This window comes from Octodon degus, unplaced genomic scaffold, assembly GCF_000260255.1.
Source record: "Octodon degus isolate 3935 unplaced genomic scaffold, OctDeg1.0 scaffold00037, whole genome shotgun sequence".
NCBI classification, from domain to species: domain Eukaryota; kingdom Metazoa; phylum Chordata; class Mammalia; order Rodentia; family Octodontidae; genus Octodon; species Octodon degus.
The window spans coordinates 7378902-7400962 of record NW_004524613.1 but is presented as its reverse complement, the minus strand read 5'-3'; the positions used below and the strand labels follow the sequence as shown (position 1 = coordinate 7400962).

Here is a 22061-nt window from a genome sequence, read left to right as displayed (position 1 = left end):
AAGAAGAAGAAGAAGGAAACGTCTACATTAGCTCACAGTTTTTAGAGATTTGCCTTGGACCTGTGCAATGAATACCCTCAGTCAGTTCCTTCCCACTAGACCTTCCTCGTGGCAGTGCTCAAACAGAACTAGACCACTACATCCTGCTGGTCGGGGTCCTAGAGGTCAGCCTTCTGGAGCATGGAGCTAGTGGGAGAAAGGTGGCGTGTGGTTCAGTAGGAGCCAATAGAAAGTCTGGCATAAGCACTCCCGACTGAAAGGACAGCAGGCTTAGTGTTCCACTCTGCCATTGGGAAGGAACTTGCCTAAAGGATTTGGGGGAACTTCAGGGAATCCATGGAACCCTGGCTCTCAAGGCTGTCTTTTGTCTACAGACAGATGAGCTGCAAGGATCTGTGAAGCAGCTATATGCTTTTATGGATGAAAGTACCCAGTGCCTCCAGAAGGTGTCAGTACAGCTTGGTAAGTGTGTCTCTTGAGACCAAAGCTCAGTTGTTTTAGATGTGTTAGCCTTCGAGAAGCATGTGGTCCTGTGGTTAACACCTATAGGAGATGATTTGTTTTGCTCTCCACAATAAGGAGTGTATTGATGGAAAATTTCTAGACATAAATTCGAAAAGCACAATTAGAATGAGAATTAAATCCCCATGAACTCTTGTTGTTTTAGCAAATCCAAGGCTAAAAATACCCACTATAACAGGGCATGATGGCACAAACCTATAATCCAGCACTCAGGAGGCTAAGGCAGGAGAATCTGCATAAGTTAAAGAACAGTGTGGAATACACAGCCAGTTCCCATCTTCAAAGACAAAAACCTGCTGTCCTTAACCTCTTAAATTTTCAGTCTGCAAACACTGACATAAGTACTTTGTAGCTTTTCCCGACCTCTTCCAGCTCTAAATTACTTGCTACACACGCCTTCATTTTCGTATTGCCTTCATTTTCCTATTGCGTTGTACATAGTAGTACTGCCATCTCCTGGGGATCAGAGACTTAATTTGTCATTGTAATGCCCTTCACCACCTGGCACAGTGCCCACATGTTTTCAATAAATTTTTTGTGAATGCAATTGAAATTCATTTGTTTGGCTCCTTCTGCAGAGAAAAGAAGCATGCAACAATTAGATACTTCACCTGCTCGAAAACTGCTCAGACTTCAGTTACAGAACCCGCCTACCCCTTTCTGCTCCGGATCTTATCAGTGAGCTTGTCTGGCTTTTCCACCACACATGCTCAGAGGGTAAAACTAGGAAGACTTCCTCAGTATGTGGTGACTGCATGGCAGTCTGAGCCAGGCGCTCCATCCTTCGCTTTTAAGGACAACTGCATGGCTGTAGAGCACTTAATCTTTTCTGAGTGATAGAATTTACACATCCAAAAGAACATTGCCAAGACATTTTTCCCAGGAATGTGCAAAATGCTTGAAATTTCCTTGTGAAACAGTCTTCAGAACCCGTGTTTCATTCTTTTTAAGTACTCTTCATGGTCAGATATCTAATCTTGTGGAGATATTTTTCAGGTTTTGAAATAATCCAAATCATTTAGGCCAGGTGTGGTGGTACAAACCTGTAGCCTGTAATCCCAGCACTCCGGAGGCTGAGGGAGGCTGATGTAGGAGGATCATTGCAAGTTTGAGGCCAGCTTGGGCTACAAAGTGAGCTCAAGGCCATCCTGAGCTGAGTAATGAAACCTTGTCTCAGAAAGAAAAAAAAAGCAAAGTCATTTAGGACCAAGTTTAAATGAAACATTTTAGGAGCCAAATTAGGTTCTGGTCAAATAAGAATTAGATTTTTGTAGTCTAATTCTGAAGGTAATTTTAGGTAGAAGAATGCTGAGCATTGTTGGCATTGGTGGGATACATGTATCACTTCAAAGAATGCCCAATTGAAAGAAAATACTAGCCTCAGGTTGCTGTAGTTTGATCCCCAAAACACTTCAGCCAGCCAAACCACCCCTGAGGGCATTCGGAGCAAAAAAAAAAAAAAAAAAAACCCTTATTCCATTGGGGCTGGGGAAATAGCTCAGCACAATAAGCGCTTGCCTGGCAAGCGCAAGGTCCTCAGTTCAATCCCCAGTGCCAAAAAAAATAAATAAAAAAAGAAAGAAAATACTGCTCATGTGCATGTCTTTTTTTTTTTTTAATGCATATGTCTTGATATGTATAGCGTACTTTAGTTTTGAAATTTGAGCTAACTTCAATTCTGAATTCATAGCAAAGAGGGGCTAAGTACTAATTTTCTTTTTGTCTCTACCAAGTTTATTTCAAAGCCTTGAAAAATAAAATATACTCAACTAAATTTCTAAGGGCAACCTAATGATAAGGGTGCTGTGAAAAAAGGCAAAAAAGTAGAATATACTGACTCTACCACAAAGGTAGGAGCCCAGCGTTTCAACTGTAGCTGTGTTTGGCCAGGACTGAACTCTCCTTACAAGATGCCCCGCAGACAGGTGTGTTTGCGCATACCTGCAATCCCTGCACTTAGTAAGTTGAGGCAGAAGGATCACTGAGAATTTGAGGCCAGCCTGATTTCAAGGTCAGTTAGCTGCATAATGAAGCCCTGTTTGGTTTTTTGTTGTTGTTGTTGTTGTTGTTTGTTTGTTTTTAAAGACACTATTCAATCAGCTGGCTTGATGTGCTAGCAGTCACAGGGTGTCAGGAAAAAGAGGTCAACTGTACGAATTGTTTATAAAAGAAAACCTTGGGCCAGGGATATAGCTCAGTGGCATAAGCACCTGCCTGGCAAGCATAAGGTCCCGAGTTCTATCCCCAGTACCAAAAAAGAAAAGGAAAACCTTTCATTTTCTACAAAGCGCTTGTGTGTATGTGTATGCTACTGGAGATTAAACTCCATAGCTTTGCACATGCTAGTTAAGTGCTCTGTTACTGGGCTGTTATCTTCAAGCTTCTAATTGTTCTTTTTATTGCTACTAATCTCCATTATAAAATTACATATAATTAAGATGTTCCCTGTGTTAGTGTTTTGAGTGTATATACTTTTGCAGTGCTGGGAATTGAACACAGGGACCTCAAGCATGATAACAGTGTGCTCTTCCACTGTGCTCTGCCCTTAGCCCCTAACAAAATTTAAAGGCAAAGCAAGTTTAGAAAATAAAGTTCTATACTGAAATAAATAGAGGTGTAAAGATAAGCCTCACCTTCATATAACCAATAAAACACAACTAATTTTTTGTTAATTTTTTCATTAGTAGGCTTCCTACTAATGGGACAAAACCCATTTCATTTAATTTCCTTTTTGCTGTGAGAATATTTGCTGGTTGCATTTATCCCAAGATAACTCATGAATTATGAGGCACGCCATGACATGATAGACACCGAAACCAAAGGAAGACTTTGGAGCGCTTGGCAGCACTCTCTCAGAGAAACTGACGAGAATGCTTGCTGAGTTGAAACAAAACACAACCTTTAAGGTGAAAAACCACAGGGTTGGGGGAGAGAGGGGATTCTTGCAAGGTTTAGTCATTGGTCTTTGTTCCAGTACCTAGGAAGGACATTTGGTAACAGTTAAACCCACTCCTCAGAATGCTGAAGAACACTTCCTAATGTGGGCAAGCAGTTAATTTTATGGTCTGGCATCAGTGGGAGTTCACAGGGAAATTAGGGCTTTTTTGAGGGGAGGGCACGGAACAGGGGATTGAACTCAGGCCCTTGGGCTTGCCAGGGAAGCGCTTATTCCACTGAGCCATCTTCCGGGCCCCAGATTAGGGTTTCTGTAAAATGAAGGTTATAGAACTTGTTAAAAAATGGAATTGGTTAAGCTAGCTTATAATAAATTATATTCTAATCAGACCTCCAAGGCTTGCTACAAACTATCTTGCTTTTGTTTTACCATTACTGTAGTAAATCACTAGTTTTTGGAAGCAAAAGACATGTATTTATAGCATTCTGTTATGGTATTTATATTATAGGTAGCTAAGTTAGATAGAAATACAGTCAGACAGGGCTAGGCCCTCCCAAGAGTCAGTACAAATGATGAAAACACACTGATGCCTGTAATCCCAGCACTCAGGAGGCTGAGGTGGGAGAATCATTGCAAGTTTGAGACCAGCCTAGCCTACAAAGTGAGCTCAAGGCCAGCCTGAACTGCATAGAGAGACCTTGTCTCAAAAAGGCAGACCCAAATTGTAACTGTGGTTAGGAGCACATCTGTTGGAGGTCAAGCCTCAAGATAAAGACAATGACCAGACCTACATGCATCCTAAGGGATAGGATAAGTGGTAACATCTGGTCCAATAAAGTCTAGATAGACATCAGTCACCTCTGTGGGTGGCCAAGACCTGGACCCATCCCTGGGGATGGACTTGGGAGCTTGCGCTAGCCAGGCAGGTACTTAACGCTGCTAACCTATCTCTCTGGTCCAGTTCTTTGTTCTTTCCATGTATACTTGTCTTGTGACTTGGTTCCTTATTGTATCAGTATTTCCTAAGTGGCTATACTAACTGGTTGGTAATAGTTTTGTCCCATGTTGTACCCACCTTGTGATTTTGCTTTGTAAAACTTCCTCTGTAAAGGGGGCTCATTGACACCCCACTCAGGACTCCTGTCTCACAGGAGCTGTCTGTCTCTCAATAAATTTTTCCTACTCTGTTCCTTAGAATTCATTCTTCTATTTTGGGGAACATGAACCCGGTGTATCTGACATCTAGCAGGTTGGGAGTTTATTTCCCCTATGACTTTTGGAGGTCTGATCTTCCTATATCATTTACAGTCACAAAAATAGAGTAATTTTTTTTTTTTTTTAACCAGGGATTGAACTCAGGCCCTTGCGCTTGCCAGGCAAGCGCTTATTGTACTGAGCTATCTCCCCAGCCCCTGGAGTAATTTTTACTCTCTGAAAATGTCATATCCTAGAAGACTGTATTCCTAAGAGAGCATGTTTATGTAAAGGTAAATGAACCCTGGCAATAAGCTGCACTTTTTCCTAAATGGGAAATGGGTTAAACAGCCAGACAAAATCTTAAAAGTACCCTTGGCCCAAGCACCTATCAGTGAGAGGCCATACCTCCTTACACTACACTGTATCCGTTCAGATCTCACCGAGTCCCTGCTGTCAGGCACAGTTCTGCAGTGAACTCAGGCAGGGATCTCCGAGTGATGCGTACAGTCTGCTGAGGACCCTAGGAACACAATCATACAGCTGAGTTGGGAAGGATGAAGAAATCGGTATGTTAGGCAAAAGCAGCACTCCCAAAGGCTCAAGGAGAGAGGAGAATTCTGGAGCACTGAAAAAAGATGAAGGAAGCAGAAATGGTAAGCACCAGTGAAGAGTGCTGAAAATACTTAAAAGGCTTAATAAGCCAGGCATAGTGGTGCATATCTGCAATCCCAGCACATGGAAGCTGAGCCAGCAGGAAGTTTGTTTGTTTTTGTTTTTTGAGATGGTCTCGATATGCAGTTCAAGCTGAATTTGAGTGCTCTATGTAGCTGAGGTTGGGCTTGAACCTACAGCAATCCTGCCTCAGCCTCTGAGTGCTGGGATTTCAGGTGTGGCTAGACAGGAGGATTATTCAGTTTGAGGCCCTTCTGGGCTACATAATAAGACCCTATCTCCAAAAACAAAAAACAAAGAGAGACTGGTAGAGAGACTGGTAGGTACTAAGTGTTGACAGTGGATGAGGGGGTGCAACTACCTGTGTTGCTCATGGAGTCCAGAACATACGTGTATGACCTATGTGTTAAAAACCCAACTCTCCTACTTACCAATTGTGACTGAGAAAGTTAACCTTTCGATCTGTCGAATTAAATGATAGAATTTATAATACAGATACTATAAGGATTCGATTAAACAAATTTAGAACAGTGATAGTAATTTGTTACTGAAGATAAAAGCTTGAACAGCTAATGAGAGTTTTTTTATTTTTTATTTTTATTTTATTTTTTAGCTAATGAGAATTTAACTTGGAATACTAAATGAATTTACACAGACTGTCTGGTACACAGGTAGAAAACTGGGTAGAAAATATCAAACTAGAGGGGCTGGGGAGATAGCCCAGTTGAATGAGTTCAATCCCTGGCTCTGTAAAAAAAAAAAAAAAAAAAAAAAGACTTTGGGGCCCGGGAGATACCTCAGTAGAATAAGCACTTCCCTGACAAGCATAAGGGCCTGAGTTCAATCCCGGGTTCTGCAAAACAAAAAACAAAACAAAACAAAAAAACCCTAGAGATAAAAATTGGTATATCTCACTAGTGAAGACTAAAATGGATGATGCTAAGAACAAGAATGGGAATTTCAGGCTCAAAGCTAATATTCAGGGACTAAGGATACAGCTCAGTGGCACAGTGCTTAACTTAGCACATATGAGCCATGTGTTTTCATCTTCACAATAGAAAGAACAAACAAACAAAAAACACTCAAACATTTAAAAACTAGATGAAGCCCAGACTGGTTAGGGCTTACATCTAGGTGCCGTCGTCCCCCCCCCCCCAGGTTTCATGCACTCATAAGTGGGGCTTTAGAAAGGTGACTGGATCATGGTGTGTAATACTGGATTAGTCCACTAATGAGTTTATAGCTGGGTAGGAGGTGAAACCTGGAGCAAAGGGACCTGGAACGCGCTATTTCCCTTCCCTCTTTTTTTTTTTTTTTTTTTTTTTTTGCGGAACCAGGGATTGAACTCAGGCCCTTGGGCTTGCCAGGGAAGCGCTTATTCTACTGAGCCATCTCCCCCGCCCCTTCCCTTCCCTCTTGATGGCTGCTGCTGACTGCTTGCCACGCCCTGAGTTCTTTCTCTCCTGCCATGTACCTCTGCCCTGGCACCCCGCCTTGGAGCCAGTAGAGAGTATGGATTAAAACCTCTACAAATTGTGAGCCAACATAAACTTTCTTCTTTAAGTTGTGGATGCTGGGTTTTTGTCCCAGCAATAAGAAACTAAGAGGCCGAGGCAGGAGGATCTTGAGTATAAGGCCATCCAGGGCTACATAACAAGCCCTGTTTCAGGATATAAAGAATGGTGTTAATTGCCTACTGTTTCAGAAGCATGGTATAATGGAAAGTTTAGAATGAATCTAGATCTCATTAATATCTCCTTTTGTAAAATGAGGACAGATGACCTCTCTTCAAAGGTTATAATTTTACCTAATTATTACATTATATTGCAAATTTTGTTAATGAGTATTTGCACTTGAGGATGGAAATGTTTGGTGTTTTCAGCTGAACAGGGTAGAACATAGAAAAGTAACACTTACTGAGTCCTAAACATTGTTCAGTCCCTATCAGAAGTTTATGAAATAGGGGGACAACCTGCTCAGGCCCCCCTCCTGTCCCTCTCTCAGACAAGAACTTTCTTTCCCTCAATAAATATATTCTGCTCATTAAAAAAAATTTTTTTATGAAATAGCCAAGCTGTAGTTCACTCCTGTAATCCCAGCACTTGGGAGGCTGAGGCAGGAGGATTGCCTCCTGAGTTCGGGACTAACCTGGGCTAAATAGCAAGTGTAGAATATATATCTCAGTCTATGGTAATACCACTCTTCTTTTTTTTTTTTTGGGGGGGGGCAGAACCAGGGATTGAACTCAGGCCCTTGCACTTGTCAGGCAAGCGCTTATTCTACTGAGCCATCTACCCAGCCCCAGTAATACCACTCTTAATGTGCTCGACCTCAACTATATGTCTCAAAGCAAAACAAAACACCTTTATGAGATAGTTTCTATTTTGTCAATATAGATGAACAATTCAGGGACAAGGCGGCTTAATCATTAGTCAAGAGTATCACATAGGGGATACTAAAAGGCTGTGCCTAGGTAGTTTTTCATCTACCCAGATTTGATTTAGGAGTTGTGCCTGAGGAATAACAAATTGCTGCCCTCTGAGATGTTTGGTTGCATTTATTCCATATGATCTAATTTAGTTAAGAGAATAACCCTTAGTAATACTTAATTTTAAAGAGACAACAGATTACCTAATATGCTCTTTAGAGGAAGAGGCTATGTCCTGTGTATTTCGGTGTTGATTGTTGGGTTATTAAGCTTAGTGTGTAGGCTGATGAGCGGAGGAATCCACCTCGGCTGCACTCAAGAAAGCAAATCTGGTTGCTGGTCGTTATGGAACCATAGCGGGGGGAGGCGGTACAGTATAGACGAGGACTAACAGGATCTTTGAGACCAGGCTCCAGATCATAGGGAGATTCGGTCTCAGAAAAAGAAAAGAAAAAAGGCTAGGAATTAGGAACTTCGTGTCTCGAATTCGAGTTCTCCAGTTACTGTGCTCATCCACATGGAACCAACCCTCCCCGTGCAAGCGCTGTGCTAGCTGCCATCTGACCTTGCGTCAGACGTCAGACGTTAACTGGATGCGGGGTCCTGCAAGGGAATATCTTGGGGGATTCCGAGTGGGCGACTCAAGGAGAAAAGAGGATCTACAGACGCCGCACTCAATGCCCCTCCCTCCCGGCAACCCTGACCCGGAGTTTCTCCCTCAAAGAAAACCACACCCATCATGGCGCCCGGCCCCCTCCCGGCCCCGCCCCCGCCCGGCCCCGCCCCCGCCCGGCCGCCATCTTCTCGGTAGTTCCCAGCCGGGCAGGCGCAGCGCGCCTGCGCAGCCCGCGTGTCCTCAGCGCGCCTGCTCGCCGCAGACGCTCCCCTGCCCTGCTCTCGCGGCCGCTGCTGCTGCCGCTGCTGCTGCTGCACTGACGGCCGTCGCCCGCGCTTCAGGTGAGTGAGCGCTTCGGCTCCCGGGTGCGCGGCGTCGCATGCGGGGGCGTCGCTCCTCCCTGGCCTTCCTGGAGGTCTTTTGCGCTCCGCGGGCCTCGGGGTCACGCCGCCAGCCTCCTCCGGGCCCCCGACGCCCTCCGCCCCGCCCGATCGTGTGGGGTCGTCTCGGCTGGAGCCGGCCGCCTGCAGCGCGCGGGAGCCGGGGGTCGAGCCTCGCTCGGGTCGCCGCGCAGCGTCCTAGGGACCCCTACGGGCATCGCGCCTTTCCTCCTCCCGCTCTGCAGGTGGCGGAGCTGCGCGGTCCTCGGGCCGGGCATCCGTCTGCACCCGCGGCGCGGGAGCCCGGGGGCCGGGAAGAGGGGCCTGCGCTCATTTTGCGCCGTGCGGCCGCGAGGCAGCGGAGCGCACTTGGGGCCCTGCGACCACCCTGCGGGGAGAGTCTCTTAGCCCCACTTTATAGCCGAGGAAACTGAGGCTTGGAGAGGTGAAGTGCCTTGTCCAAGGTCACGGGGCTGACAAGTGGTGGCACCGCTGCCTGGCGAGCTCGAGGTCTTGGGCGCTCCGGGCCAGTGCAGTTGGAATTGGATTTTGTTCCATCATAAATTTTTGGAAATATACTTGTCATCTCTAGAGTTGCTCTAAATGTCATACAAGTGGACTGTGAAAAGAATAGCTTCTGGGTACAAATGAGATGTTAACCATAACAATAGTAATGATATTAATAAGAACTGATGATCCTCCAGCGCTTTTTTTTGTGTCCACAGTCTTGCGAAGCATTTTAAGATCAGGCTCACTAGTTACTTGAATGTGTACCGATCCGGACCTTTCCCTTTCCTCTGCACGAAGCCTTTTCCTGCGGAGCTGGCCTCCCTTCGCAGGTAGCCTAGGAGCTTCCTGGATTAGGAGGTGGGGAACTCTGCCGTGGTGGCTTAGCGGCAGAGCAGGGTAAGCCTTGTCTGTCCAGATTTCCCCTCAATCCTGGCTTCTCAGCGTATAATTAGACTGCCTTTCCTATCTGCCAGGGCAGTGAGACCAGAGTAGCTGGGCTGGCTGGACTTGGAGGTGACAGAGCAGATTTGGCGAGGACACATTTTGGGACTTTCTGGCTCTGCTCCATGGTTGGACTTTAACAATTTAATATTTAAAAGATAAAGGCAGGGGAGATAGCTCAGGAGCATAAGCACCTGCCTGGCAAGTGCAAGGTCCTGAGTTCAATCCCTGGTACACCACACACACACACACACACACACACACAGATAAAGTAAAAAGAGAAGACATTGACACAGTGGTGCTGAATCTTAAAGTCTCCCTTAATTTGAAGTCCTAAATGAACAGCTATAAAAGGATATAAATGTTTTGCCCCAAAAATAACTAGTTGAAACTATCTTTTCTCCCTTGGCTTATTCTCCTCTGCACTTCAGAGGTGGCTCCCCTTCTTTAGAACAGAACACTTTCCCTGCTGGATTTCCCCAGTTACAGTTAAACACATAGAACAGCGTAGAGGCCTCCTTCCTACCCCCAAGACTGTTAGCCCCTTGAGGTCAGGGACTGTCTTTGCAGCCCCAAGTTCTTGGCTCACACTGGACCCTTGTTCAGTGAATTTCCACTCCTCCTTTTCATTACTGAAATGGCAGTGTTCTCTTGGTGCCCTTCCATTCTTCCTCTTGCCCTTTAGTTTCTCTTTGCTGTCCCTTTGCTGTGTGTTTTTGATCATCACCTAGCACATAAAGGCTTCTGGCCACCCTATTGTTTCTGAAAATTTGAAGAGCAGGGTCTTGTATCAAGGAGCCCTGTCATCCCCAGTAGTGGGGTTGGTGTGTGTCACTTAAGCCTCCAGGGAGCTTTTGTGTGTTCCTGTGGTGGTCTGAGGCACACGGCCTTTTAGTCTGTTCTTAAGCTTGACCTATCCCTAAACGCAGTTTTACATCTTTTTGCCTTAAGTGGCTGACAGTCCCTGATGAAGGCTGGGAGGAAGTCTGGGTGCCATTAGGCAAGATTCACCCTGTTCTGCTCTGATGATGTCATAGTCCCAGTTTTTACCATCTATCAATGTATGGTATTTTGAAAAATTTAATTAGTGCATGTGCTTAGTGCATGATGTTTGCATTCCTTGGAGGTAATCAGCACATACTTATCACATCTCAATTCCCTTTCTCTTCCCTCCCTCTCCCTCCACCATCCCCTTGATCATCTTCCTTTTTTTTTTTTTTTTTTTGGTACGTGTTTGCAGTCCATTAATGTTCACATTACTTGTGCAATGTTGGTACATGTACATAACATACCTTAGGGCTTTTGTTCAGCTGGCCTCAAACTCGTGGAAATCCTTCTCTTTAGCTTCTTGAGCATTGGGCTCACATGTTTGCGTCACTACACCTGGCCTGAGGAATCTACTTTGTCCTTTATACCTTTCTGTATTATTTTTGCACTGCACACATAACTGCTTTTGTATTTTAGAAAAGAAAAAGATAGATGCTAAAACAACCTTTTTGAAGATGTAAAATATTTATAGATTTGAAATAATTTACTAATCTAGCCATATAGCAAACGTAACTGTTATATGTCACATCCTGCTAGCTTGTGGAAGTACAAAGCCTTTGCTGAAGCTTGCAGGCAGGTGATCAAGATTAATAGATAAGAGCTCTAGTTAGTGTCCCATGAGCCTCCTAAGAGCAAGGACAAGGTCTAGATGGGCTAGTAATAGGCACTTGGTAAATGATGAATGAATGAGCAGTTCAGCCCAGAAGTGAGGGCAGCAGGAAGGAAAAGCCAAGTGGGAGATAGTGGTGGCAGAGGGCGTGGGTTGACAGGCTCGGATAGGGAGGAGGAAAGGAGAGGAAACGTCTGGAAGGCCTCTGAAGTCTAAGAATTGATAATATTTTCGGTTTAGTGCAGAATAGGATCTCAAGTCAGTTGTTCCCTTTTTAAGAGACTGCCTGAAAAGGCACACAAAAACTACCTAGGTTGAGTGTTAACATTTATCAGGTTTCAGTACTTTCTTTGTAAAGTGAAAAATATCTTTTCTTTCTTTAATGATAGGGCTAATTATATTGAACTTATAATACTTACCTGCAATGTTGGCTCTTATTTGTTCATGTGAAATTCTTAATATGGATGCTGTGGCAGGGGTGTCACAAGTTCAAGTCCAGTCCAGGGAACTTAGTAAAACTCTGTCTCCAAAACTAGCTGGCTTCAAGTGATGAAAGTTAACAGACTCCAGATACCAATGACTCAGGTTTATATCCTTGCTTTACTACTCACCAGCTGTGTGGCTTTTGGCAAATTACAAAGCCTCAGGCCAGGGAGATGGCTCAGTAGAATAAGCACTTGCCTGGCAAGTGCGAGGACCTGAGTTCAATCCCCGGTTCTGGAAAAAAAAAAAAAAAAAAAAATTGAAAAGCTTCTGCAAGCCTCAGATTCTTCACCTGTACAATGGGCAAATTACAGTACCTAGTTATAAGTGTGCTGGGAAATAAAATGAAATAAGGAGTGGGTAAACTACTAGTCACTGTACCTGCTGTACTGTGAACACTCAGTAAATTGGGCCAGTGAGAGTAATAAGTGAGTTGTGTTCTTTTGGGCTTTTGCTTGGCCTTTACGTCATTCAGACTATCTTAAAGAGTAATCTATTTTAAGGAATTCTGCTGGTGGGAAACTAGAACTCTTCCAAGAGCTCGTGTCAGGACTTTGGCAGTGGTAGCTTTTCTAGTGTCCTAAGCTACATGCTTCAAGACTGGAAGGCAGGTTCTGTTGCTGGTTATGACAGGGGTCACCATGTGAGAGGTTCAGCTAGCTGATTGTCTAAGATTAGCAAGAAGTCTCTTGGGTGGGATTTGCTTAGTTATCTGTTCCAAGACTCTAGACTAAATCAAATGAATATACAGAGTAGATTCAGTTTCCCAACTTTTCAGTGTCTGCAAACCTCCTGTTTATTACCTGCTGCCAGAAGAACTTAGGTATGACACAGCAGGAAGGCTTGCCTTCTTGGAAGGAGGGAGGGGGGCCCTTATCCTCGGCTGAGATGAACAGAAGTCTTGCCATTAACCGGAGGATCCGTGAGCTTGCCTGAGCAACCGCCCACACAGATCCTGCCCTTCGCTTGGGTAGGTAGGGAATAGCATCTCTGAATAGCACCTCTTCTGGTAAAGAGGTACCCAGATTTTCCTTTATGCAGAAAAAGCTGAATGAGCGATAGTTTTTATTTTATTTATGTGTGTGTGTGTGTGTGTGTGTGTGTGTGTGTGGCCAGCTCAGCCCACCAGGGGGCGGGGCTAGCTGGCATGTGGTGCTGGGGGATTGAACTGTGGTCCCTGTGCTTTGCTAAGCTTGTTCTAAGTAGGTGCTTTAGACCACTGAGCCATCTCACCAGCCCTGAGCGATAGTTTTTAGAAACTCATCCTTTCTTCCATGGAGCTGGTTGGTTTTGTTTACCAGGCTTCCTGGGCAGTCTCCTGAGATCCTTTGTTTCCTAAGGGGCCCCTGGAGACAACAGTGAAACTAACATCCATTACTCTAGACAATTGAATGTTAGCTTAAGTCAGTTGTTTCATGATTAGGTTAATTGAGGCATTAACCATGACAACATTTAAGAGCCGTGTAGACAGTTGTGCTTCTTAGGGACAGAAATATGGAATCCAGCCCAGTACTAGATATCTTTCAGGATCTTGGCTCCAAATCCAGATGCTGGTGTCAGCTCCTCTCCCAGTCCACTGTGTGAGTTTAGGCAAATGGCTTAAATTTGGGGCACCTTTTTCCTTATGGGAGTATGAGGACATTCCTTGAGACTAACAGTTCTTAACCCTAGCTGCATTTAAGAATTACCTGTGAGGCTTTAAAAATAAGCGTGCCTCTGATCCCAGCATTCAGGAGACTCACGAAGGATTGAGGGTTCAAGTCCACACTCTACTACAAATTAAAACTCGATCTCACAAAAGAAAAATTCCTGGCACTCTGGAGGCTGAGGCATGAGGATCACTGTGAGTTTGAGGGTAGCCAGGGCTACAAAGTGAGTTCAAGGCCAGCTTGAACTGCAGAGTGAAACCTTGTCTCAAAAAAAGACAAAAATGAACAAAACTAGTATGTGGGCCCTACCCAAACCCAGTTACATTGGTTCTTTGTTTTCTTTTTTTTTTTTGGCAGAACCTGGGATTGAACGCAGGCCCTTGTGCTTGCAAGGGTCTCTGTGTCTTTTTAAGGCAAGGTTTTGCTGTGCAGTTCAGGCTGACCTTGAACTCAGCAATCCTGCTTCAGCCTCCCAAGTGCTGGAATTAATAGGTGTGTGCTGCTGTTCCTGGCGGTGATAACTTTTTTTTTTTTAAATATATTTTTTTAAATTTTTATTTACTTGTGTGTGTGTGTGTGTGTGTGTGTGTGGCCAGCTCAGCCCACCAGGGGGCGGGGCTGGCTGGCATGTGGTGCTGGGGGATTGAACCGTGGTCCCTGTGCTTTGCTAAGCTTGTTCTAAGTAGGTGCTTTAGACCACTGAGCCACCTCACCAGCCCCAAGGTGATTACTTTTTTATCCAGTGCGTATAGGTAGAAGGAAGGTGTGAATCTGCTTGCCGAGGAGCTCTGCTGACTGCTTTCCTTGCCAGTCTCCCAACCAAGACCACTTGCTTCCTGCAGTGTTAAGCCCTCACTACCTTAGCACTAACTCCAGCTGACTCCGGCTCAGTCTCCCCCCCGTGTGCCCACCTCCTGTGTTTGCTCTCTTAATTCTGTTTTGGTATTCTGTCTACAATCCTGCCAAAACCAAAAGTGATGGGCTGTGCTCCCAGAATACAAACTAGTGGCCTGGTGTCAGCATATCCTGGCAAAGCCAAAGGTAACAAATTACCTTGGTCATGGGAGAAAACTACAAAATAAGATGGCTTGTAGTTTAGAAAGCCAGTACTTTCTTATTATTCTTGCTTTAATTCATTTATTTTTTCTTTTTGAGCAGAGCAAGATTTTTAAGCACTGGCAATCTCTTTGAGCTTTCACTGATTAAATGAAACAGTGCAGGGTGAGATAAGAAGCATAGGACTGTCATATTCTTGGGGTCAGAGCTACTGTACCCTTCTGATAATTTGTGGAGGAACTTTTAGGAAGTCCTTGAATTACCCGGGGTTGATAATAAGGTGACTTCTTAGGATTGCAGAGAAGGACATAAATTGACAAAGGGGAGTACCTTTACAGGTAGAGAAACTGAGGCCCAGACAAATAAACATATGAAATAATGTTCAACATCCACTGGTCATTTGAGAGATGTGGTGGTAAATGCCTGTCATTCCAGCACCTGGAAGGCTACAGCAGGGGGATTGATAAGGAGTTTGAGGCTAGCCTGGGCTACATAGTGAGTTCATGCCCAATATGAATTACATAGCAAGATCCCATCTCAGGCGCTAGTGAGATAGCTCAGCGGTTTTAAAGCACCTGCTTAGGCAAGCTTAAGCAAGCTTGCAGGGACCTGATTCGATCCCCAGTACCACATGCCACCAGCCTCGCCCCCAGGCTGGGCTGAGCCAGCCACAAAAAAATAAAAAATTAAAAATAATAAAAGACCCTATCTCAAAAGCACACAACCAAAATAACAATCTTTAGATTTCATCTCCAGAAAGAATGGCTCTTATCAAGAAATCAACCAATAACAAATGCTTGTTGGGGAAAAAGAAACCTTTCTCCACTGTTGGTGGGAGAGACACTGAGGCCCAGATAGGAAAAATGCGTTGTTCAACATTGCTAGCTCTAAAGTCCATCCCTGATGTGCTAATGGGCTCTGTCTAGACTGGAAAAATCTAGCATTTTTTCTAAGGGAACAAAAAGACTCATACTCTATACCATTAGACTTACTATTTATTTTTGACACTACAGGGATTGAACCCAGAGCTTCAGGCATTCTAGGCAGGCGTTCTACCAGTGAATTACATCTCTAGCCCTATCATTAGATTTTAACTGTTTTCCAGAGAACTAGAAGTTTTCCTGACACTTAAGCAGACACTCTGTGCTTTTTTCTGCTTTGTATTCCAGAGGTTGAGTGCAAACCATAAATCACTGGCTTTAATGATCTTTAAAGGCCCTCCAAGTGCTGAACCTCTCTGTGTCAAAAAACACTGTTGTTGTGGAAAAAAATAAATAAATAAAGATCTAGCAAAGGATTAAAAAAAAAAAAAAAAACCAAAACACTGTTGTCAGTCAAGCTGGGCATAGTGATACATGCCTGTAATCTCAGCATTCAGGAGGCTGAGGTAGGAGGAATGCTATGAATCTGAGGCCAGCCTGGCCTATATAATGAGTTCAGAGGCAGCCTGAATTACATAGTGAGATCCTGTCTCAAAAAAACGAAAACCCTGATACCCTGTCACACGTGATGGTGCCCACCTGTAATTCCACCACCTGGCAGGAGGAATCCCTCAAATTCAAGGCCAGTCTGGAATATACTGCAAGACAGCCCTCCTGGCCTCCTAGTGACTTTTTTTGTTTGTACTTTAATTCAGAAGGATTTTTTTTTTTTTGGCTCCAGGTTTGGCTGGCTTGAGTTGTGGGGATCGAACCACAACAATCTGAGCCTGACTGCTTTGTTGAAGCAGCCACTTAAAGAACTGAGCTAAAGGGCAGGCCCCCCTGTACTTTAATTCAGAAATGTCAATTTTTCTGTTTCTGTTTCTTTCTTGGCGGAACTGGGAATTGAACTCAGGCCCTTGTGCTTGCCAGGGAAATGCTTATTCTACTGAGCCATCTCCCTGGCCCAGGTTTTCTGTTTCCACAAGATGATCTAGAGGCTAGGGAGATGGCTCAGTAGAATAAGTGCGGGCTGGAGAGATGGCTCAGTAGGGCCAGGGCGATGGCTTAGTAGAATAAGCACTTCCCTGGCAAGCGCAAATGTCTGAGTTCAATCCCCGGTTCTGGGAGAAGAAAAAAAAAAGCAAAATAAGTGCTTCCCTGGCAAGGACAAGGATCTGAGTTCAATCCCCAGTTCTGCCAAAAAATAAAAAAATTAAAAAAAAAAAAAAAAGCTGATCTACATAGTCTTGGGCTTTTCAGCCCAGGGAACTTAACCTCATTTTTTCCTGGGTTCACATTCAGAAGGTTTTTTTTTTAATTTTATTTGTGTGTGTGTGTGTGTGTGTGTGGCCAGCTCAACCCACCAGGGGGCTGGGCTGGCTGGCATGTGGTGCTGGGGGATTGAACCGCGGTCCCTGTGCTTTGCTAAGCTTGTTCTAAGTAGGTGCTTTAGACCACTGAGCCATCTCACCAGCCCCTGGTTTTTTTTTTTTTTTTTTTTTTTTTTTTGATAGATTGAATTCATTTTATTTTTCTTGTGTAAAAACCCTTTCTGTTGTAGCTACTGCTGGAGCCTGAGTCCTCTGGACAGAGACTCTGGTGTGGGTTTTCACCAGATGGTCGGTGAATTCCTGGTAGGGAGACTTGGTGAACACAGTCTCTTTCCAGAGGCCAGAGGTCAGATAGCTGGAGGTCTTGGAGATGGCATCAAAGGTGGCTTTAGCAAAGTTGCCCAAAGTAGCAGTGCAGCCCCTAGCAGAGGTGTAGCAGTCATCAACACCAGCCAGCAGCAGCAGCTTCTTGGGCACAGGGGCTGAGACGATGCCAGTGCCTCTGGGGGCAGGGATCAGACGCACCAACACAGAGCCACAGCGGCCCGTCCCCTTGCAAGGAACAGTGTGGGGCTTGCCAGTCTTGTTTCCCCAGTAGCCTCTCTGCACGGGGACACTGGAGAGCTTGGCCAGGATAATGGCCCCACGAATGGCAGTGGCTACTTCCTTGGAACACTTTACACCCAGGCCAACGTGACCCTTGTAGTCCCCAGTGGCAACAAATCCCTTGAACCTGGTCTGCTGGTCAGCACGAGTTTGTTTCTGCACAGGCATGATCTTCAGAACTTCATCCTTGAGGGATGTGCCCAGGAAAAAGTCAATAATCTCAGACTCCATGATGGGTAAGGGAAAAAAGGTAAATTTCCTCCAGGGACTTGATCTTCCTGTCTTTGACCAGCCAGCCCAGCTTGGTGACAGGAATCCACTCTTTGTCCCCAGCCTTACCACTGCAAGCTCCAGAGGCCTCTCCCCACCCACCCCCGCACCCCCAGAACCTCAGAGGGCCACTGCCAAAGCCTCCTCCATGCCTGGGCCCCTGGGACCTCTGGCCCCTCCCACTGCACCGGAGTCATCCACCATTTGGTGTTTCCCAGAAAAAGAACACATTGAAAAGTTAATGATCCTTTCTTTGTCCTCATTCTCTTCCTCCTGCCTGGCACTGGATTTTTTTTTTTTTTTGCGGAACCGGGTTGGCATTGGATTTTTTTGTTTTTGTTTCTTCCTTTCTGTGTAAATCTCTCTTTTCCTTTGACTTCTTTGATCTTATGTTTCTTTGACCTATGGTTTTCTTGTGGTATCAGAACATTTTGTTTTTGTCTCCTACTGGTTCTGCTGTCTTTTCCATTACTTGCTTGTCCTTCAGAAGCAGTTAGAGCCTGCAGTAGCTTGTTTGTCAGCTGGCCATAGCCCACAGCTTACTGTCTTTCTAATTGTATTAGTTACTGCCTCATTGCTGGGAAAAAATAAAGGGAGGAAAGGTTTATTTTAGCTCGTAGCTTGTAGAGCTTTCTGTCTGTAATCATCGGCAGAGGGGAAACAGTTCGTGGCAGGGCAGGCAGAAGGCAGCAGCCTTTCTTCTGCTTTCCCTTTTATTCCGTTCAGGCTACAACAAGCTTATTGAATGGTGCCAGACCCAGGATTGGCCTTCCCATTGTCCTGGAACTGTGCTCAACCAAGCAGTGGACGGATGCAGTTCTCGCAAAACCTTACTCTGTACTCACACCCTAGGTCCAGCCACCTCCAGAAAGCCCCGCCTTCGAGTGAGTGCAGGAGGCAGGCGCTCTAGATACACGCTGTCACAGTAGTTCTCACTCTTTACCTGTGCTGCAGTCTCTGTTGACTTAAATTGATGTTTCTCATCAATTTCTCTGTTATTTTTTCTTGGCTGCCCCATTTCCATGTATTGTAACATTTTTTGCATAGTAGTGCATGGTGCTAGGAATTAAGCCAGGTCTTCATTGTGCTTTTATGGTACCCTGTCGTGGAAGCTGAATGCCTAGTCCCTTCCTTTTACTTTGGATTTTGCAAATCCAGTTGTCTGACAGACCCTCATTACCATTCAGCTAGGTTTCTGCCAACTGTTCTTGCTCTTTACCGTATTTTCTTTTTCTTTTCTTTTCCCTCCTTTCCTCCCATCCTCCCTCCCTTCCTTTTTGTCTTTTTTTCTCTTTGAGACAGGGTCTCACTATGTAGGCTGGCCTGGTCTTGAACTCAATGATCTTCCCGCCTCAACCTCCTAAGTGTTGGAGTTACAGGTGTGTGGCACCATCGCTGGCTGTCTTCCCTTTCAGATCTAGTTGATCTAATTTTTGAATCTTTTTAAACATTCCATCCATAATTTACTGAAATTCTTTTTTTTTTTTTTTTGAGACAAGATTTTGTTATGTATGCAGTTCAGGCTGACCTTGAACTTGCACTGACCCTCTCATCTCAGCCTCACGAGTCCTGGCTTTGTGCCACCATACCCAGCCTCTGAAATTCTTTTTAAGGAAGAAGGCAGAATGAAAATTATTAGGGTTTTTCTCTACCTCACTCCCAGTTAAAGATGAGTGCTATTAAACCTTAGGGTTTTTTTTCTTTTTTTTTAGTACAAGGCCTCACTACGTAGATCCAACTCACAGTGATTCTCCTGTTTTCAGCCTCCAAAGCACTGGGATTACAGGCCACGCCACCACGCCCAGTCTCAGTGTCCCATCTCAGTGGGCCCTGGGGGCGGGGCCGGCATGGCACCCCTTAGATTCTTCATCTCTTCAGCTCAGATGATCTCTTCTCCTTAGAGTGAGGTCACATGTCAGACTGTCATCACTTGAAACTCAAAAGGAGATTGTACTTTGGGCTGGGGAGATAGCTCAGAGGTCTAAGCACCTGCCTGGCAAGTACAGAGACCTGAGTTGATCCCTGATACCAAATGCCATGCCGGCCCCCAAACCGGGTGGTGTGGCACACACCTATAATCTCAATGCTGGGGAGACAGACAGGAGGATCACTACGAGTCTGAACTGTAGTGAGATCCTGTATCAAATAAATAGACAAAAAGAAGATTGTACATTAAAGTTTGAAGCACACTGTGCTAACAACAGGTGATAACTAATCTTTGCTTCTGAAACTGGATACCGAGTAACAGTAGGAATTTGGTCTCTCTTTGTTCATCCCATGTTCCCCTTGCTCTTAGATAGTGAGAGCTCTTGTCCCTGTTTGATGAGTCAGACTTTTCTAAGGAGCCTGAATCGTTGTTTGTATGTACAAGATTACTTTCGGCATCCATTGATTTTACCTGCAGGTAAGAGGATGCCATAGTGTGGGAGAGAGGAAGGAACTTGCCTAGGTTCCTGTCACCAGCAGGTAGGGCTTGGCGTAGACATTATGGTACTGTGGGGGAAAAGCTGAGGTTTTTCAGATTCTTACCGTAGCCAGTCATGGTGGCATAGCTGTCATCCCCGCACTTGGAAGACTGAGGTAGGAAGATCTAACGTTAAAGTCCAGTTTGGGCTGCATAGTGAGATCCTGTTTCAAAAAACCAAACAAGCAAATGAAAACCCAAAGAACAAAATAAACAAACCAAATCCTTAACCTGTTCCTTAGATATAAGATTTTTGGAAAACTTAAATTCTCTAAGTTTTTCATTTTAAGAATGAATATTAGGGGCTGGGCAGATAGCTCAGTGGTATAAGTGCCTGCCTGGCAAGTATAAGATCCGGAATTTGATCCCCAGTACCAACAACAACAACAACAAAAAGAATGAATATAAACTAGGCAAGGCCCATGAGATAGCTCAGCAGTCTAAGCGCCTTCTTAAGCAGGCATGTAGGGACTGTGTGGTTCAATCCCCCCAGCACCACATGCCTTGCCAGGCCCACCCGCAGGGTGAGCTGAGCCAGCCACAAGAGAAATAAATACACAAATAAACTGGGCATGGTGGTGCATGCCTGTTGTCCCAGAACTTGGGAACCTGAGACAGAAGGATTGCTTAAGTTTGAGGCACTCTGGGCTACATAGTGAGTTGTAACCCAGCCTGGACTACAAAACAAGACAGTCTCAAAAACCAAAACATTTTCTTGGAAAAATTATAAAAATTTATCTAATGTGCATAGAGAATTTCTGAAACAGAGTTGATGCTCACCCTGCCCCTTTTTCTTGCCTTCTTCATTTTGGGGGTAGCTAGGGATGTGAGAGCAATCTGAGCAGTCCAGTACCCCATGGCTGGCCGCTGATCTGTCTGGTGTGTGGATGTCCCCTTCCTCACCATTCCGTGTGCGTCCCTCCAAAGCTGTGTGCTCTGTTGAAGAGGGCAGCCATCCCCCATAGGAGGAAGACCTTTTCCTCTGACAAAGATATTTAAGTTGTTGTGCTCCCCTGCCAGAACCTCCAAACAAGCTCTCAAAAATAGCTGGGTTTTACATACTTGTCAACCTTCCCTCTTTCTCATTAGGCTAGGCAAGAAGGTACACATCATTTCATTTTCTACCAGAGTTTATAAAATCCCTAGTAGCCTTTTCAAGATATTACTAGCCCTTTGTGCCAAGAAGGGACCTGGTAGCAAGATCATCTGCGCAGACCTGGAATGCAGGCCACTGATCCCCAGGCAGGAGCCAGTCTGCAGCTGAGGGATTCGGGATGGAGTTTTCCACTATGTGATTTTAGTTTTCTTATAGGTGTTATAAAACTGCTCATTGGCAAGGGCTCAAGACAGTGAGAATGGAGGAAAAAATTGTCTTCAGAAGAACGCATTAGGTCCACCAGTATGTGGAAGGCAAATATCTACTCATTTGCAATTCCTCGGTCATGCTGGAGCAGCTTACTGTCCTGCCCACCATTCTTACCGTAGTCTGCACTGAGCCCAGCTGATAGGGACAGGCTTCTCATTTAATTTGCTAAGTGCTTGCTGACACAACTTTTGTGCTTTTCTTCATCTTTAAAAAATTGAGGGACACTAAGTAAATGCCTATTACTTTGGACCTTAGCCTTTCCACAGGCCTTGGGGCTGCTTGACAGACCCACATACAATGGAGTTACATTTGAATAATTACCATCCTGTAGTGTCCTGCTTCCCATGAATGAAGAAAGTGAGAGTGAAGCAGGTGGGTTTTGGAAAAACAGTTTCCAAAAATCACCATTTTATATGGAAAAAAGAAACAAATGGAAATAGACTGAAATGGTTGTCTTTAGGTAGAAGTATGAGTAAAACATCTTTTCAGCATTCCATGATCTCTACATTTTCTAAAATGAGTATATTGCTTGTATAATCAGGATTTAAAAATCTTTAAAATTGACACTTAAACTAATTAATAAACTGAGTGTAG

General features: G+C 44.7%; 2 protein-coding genes and 1 pseudogene across 3 annotated transcripts in view; 2 read left to right on the top strand and 1 right to left on the bottom strand.

The window, feature by feature from the left end:
• Window positions 1-1595, top strand: part of Dsn1 (DSN1 homolog, MIS12 kinetochore complex component) — a 23386-nt gene extending 21791 nt beyond the window's left edge. The window contains exons 8-10 of the mRNA XM_023714959.1: window positions 116-200; window positions 375-462; window positions 1101-1595. Of these exons, the coding sequence (XP_023570727.1) occupies window positions 116-200; window positions 375-462; window positions 1101-1204 (277 nt within the window). The 3' untranslated portion in view covers window positions 1205-1595. The remainder of the gene's footprint in view (window positions 1-115; window positions 201-374; window positions 463-1100) is intronic.
• Window positions 1596-8286: 6691 nt separating this feature from the next.
• LOC101585167 lies at window positions 8287-17841 on the bottom strand (annotated as a pseudogene).
• Window positions 8567-22061, top strand: part of Ndrg3 (NDRG family member 3) — an 82830-nt gene continuing 69335 nt past the window's right edge. For both annotated transcript variants that reach the window (XM_004630887.2, XM_004630886.2), the window contains exon 1: window positions 8567-8672. The gene's annotated coding sequence lies outside the window, so the exon portion shown is untranslated. The remainder of the gene's footprint in view (window positions 8673-22061) is intronic.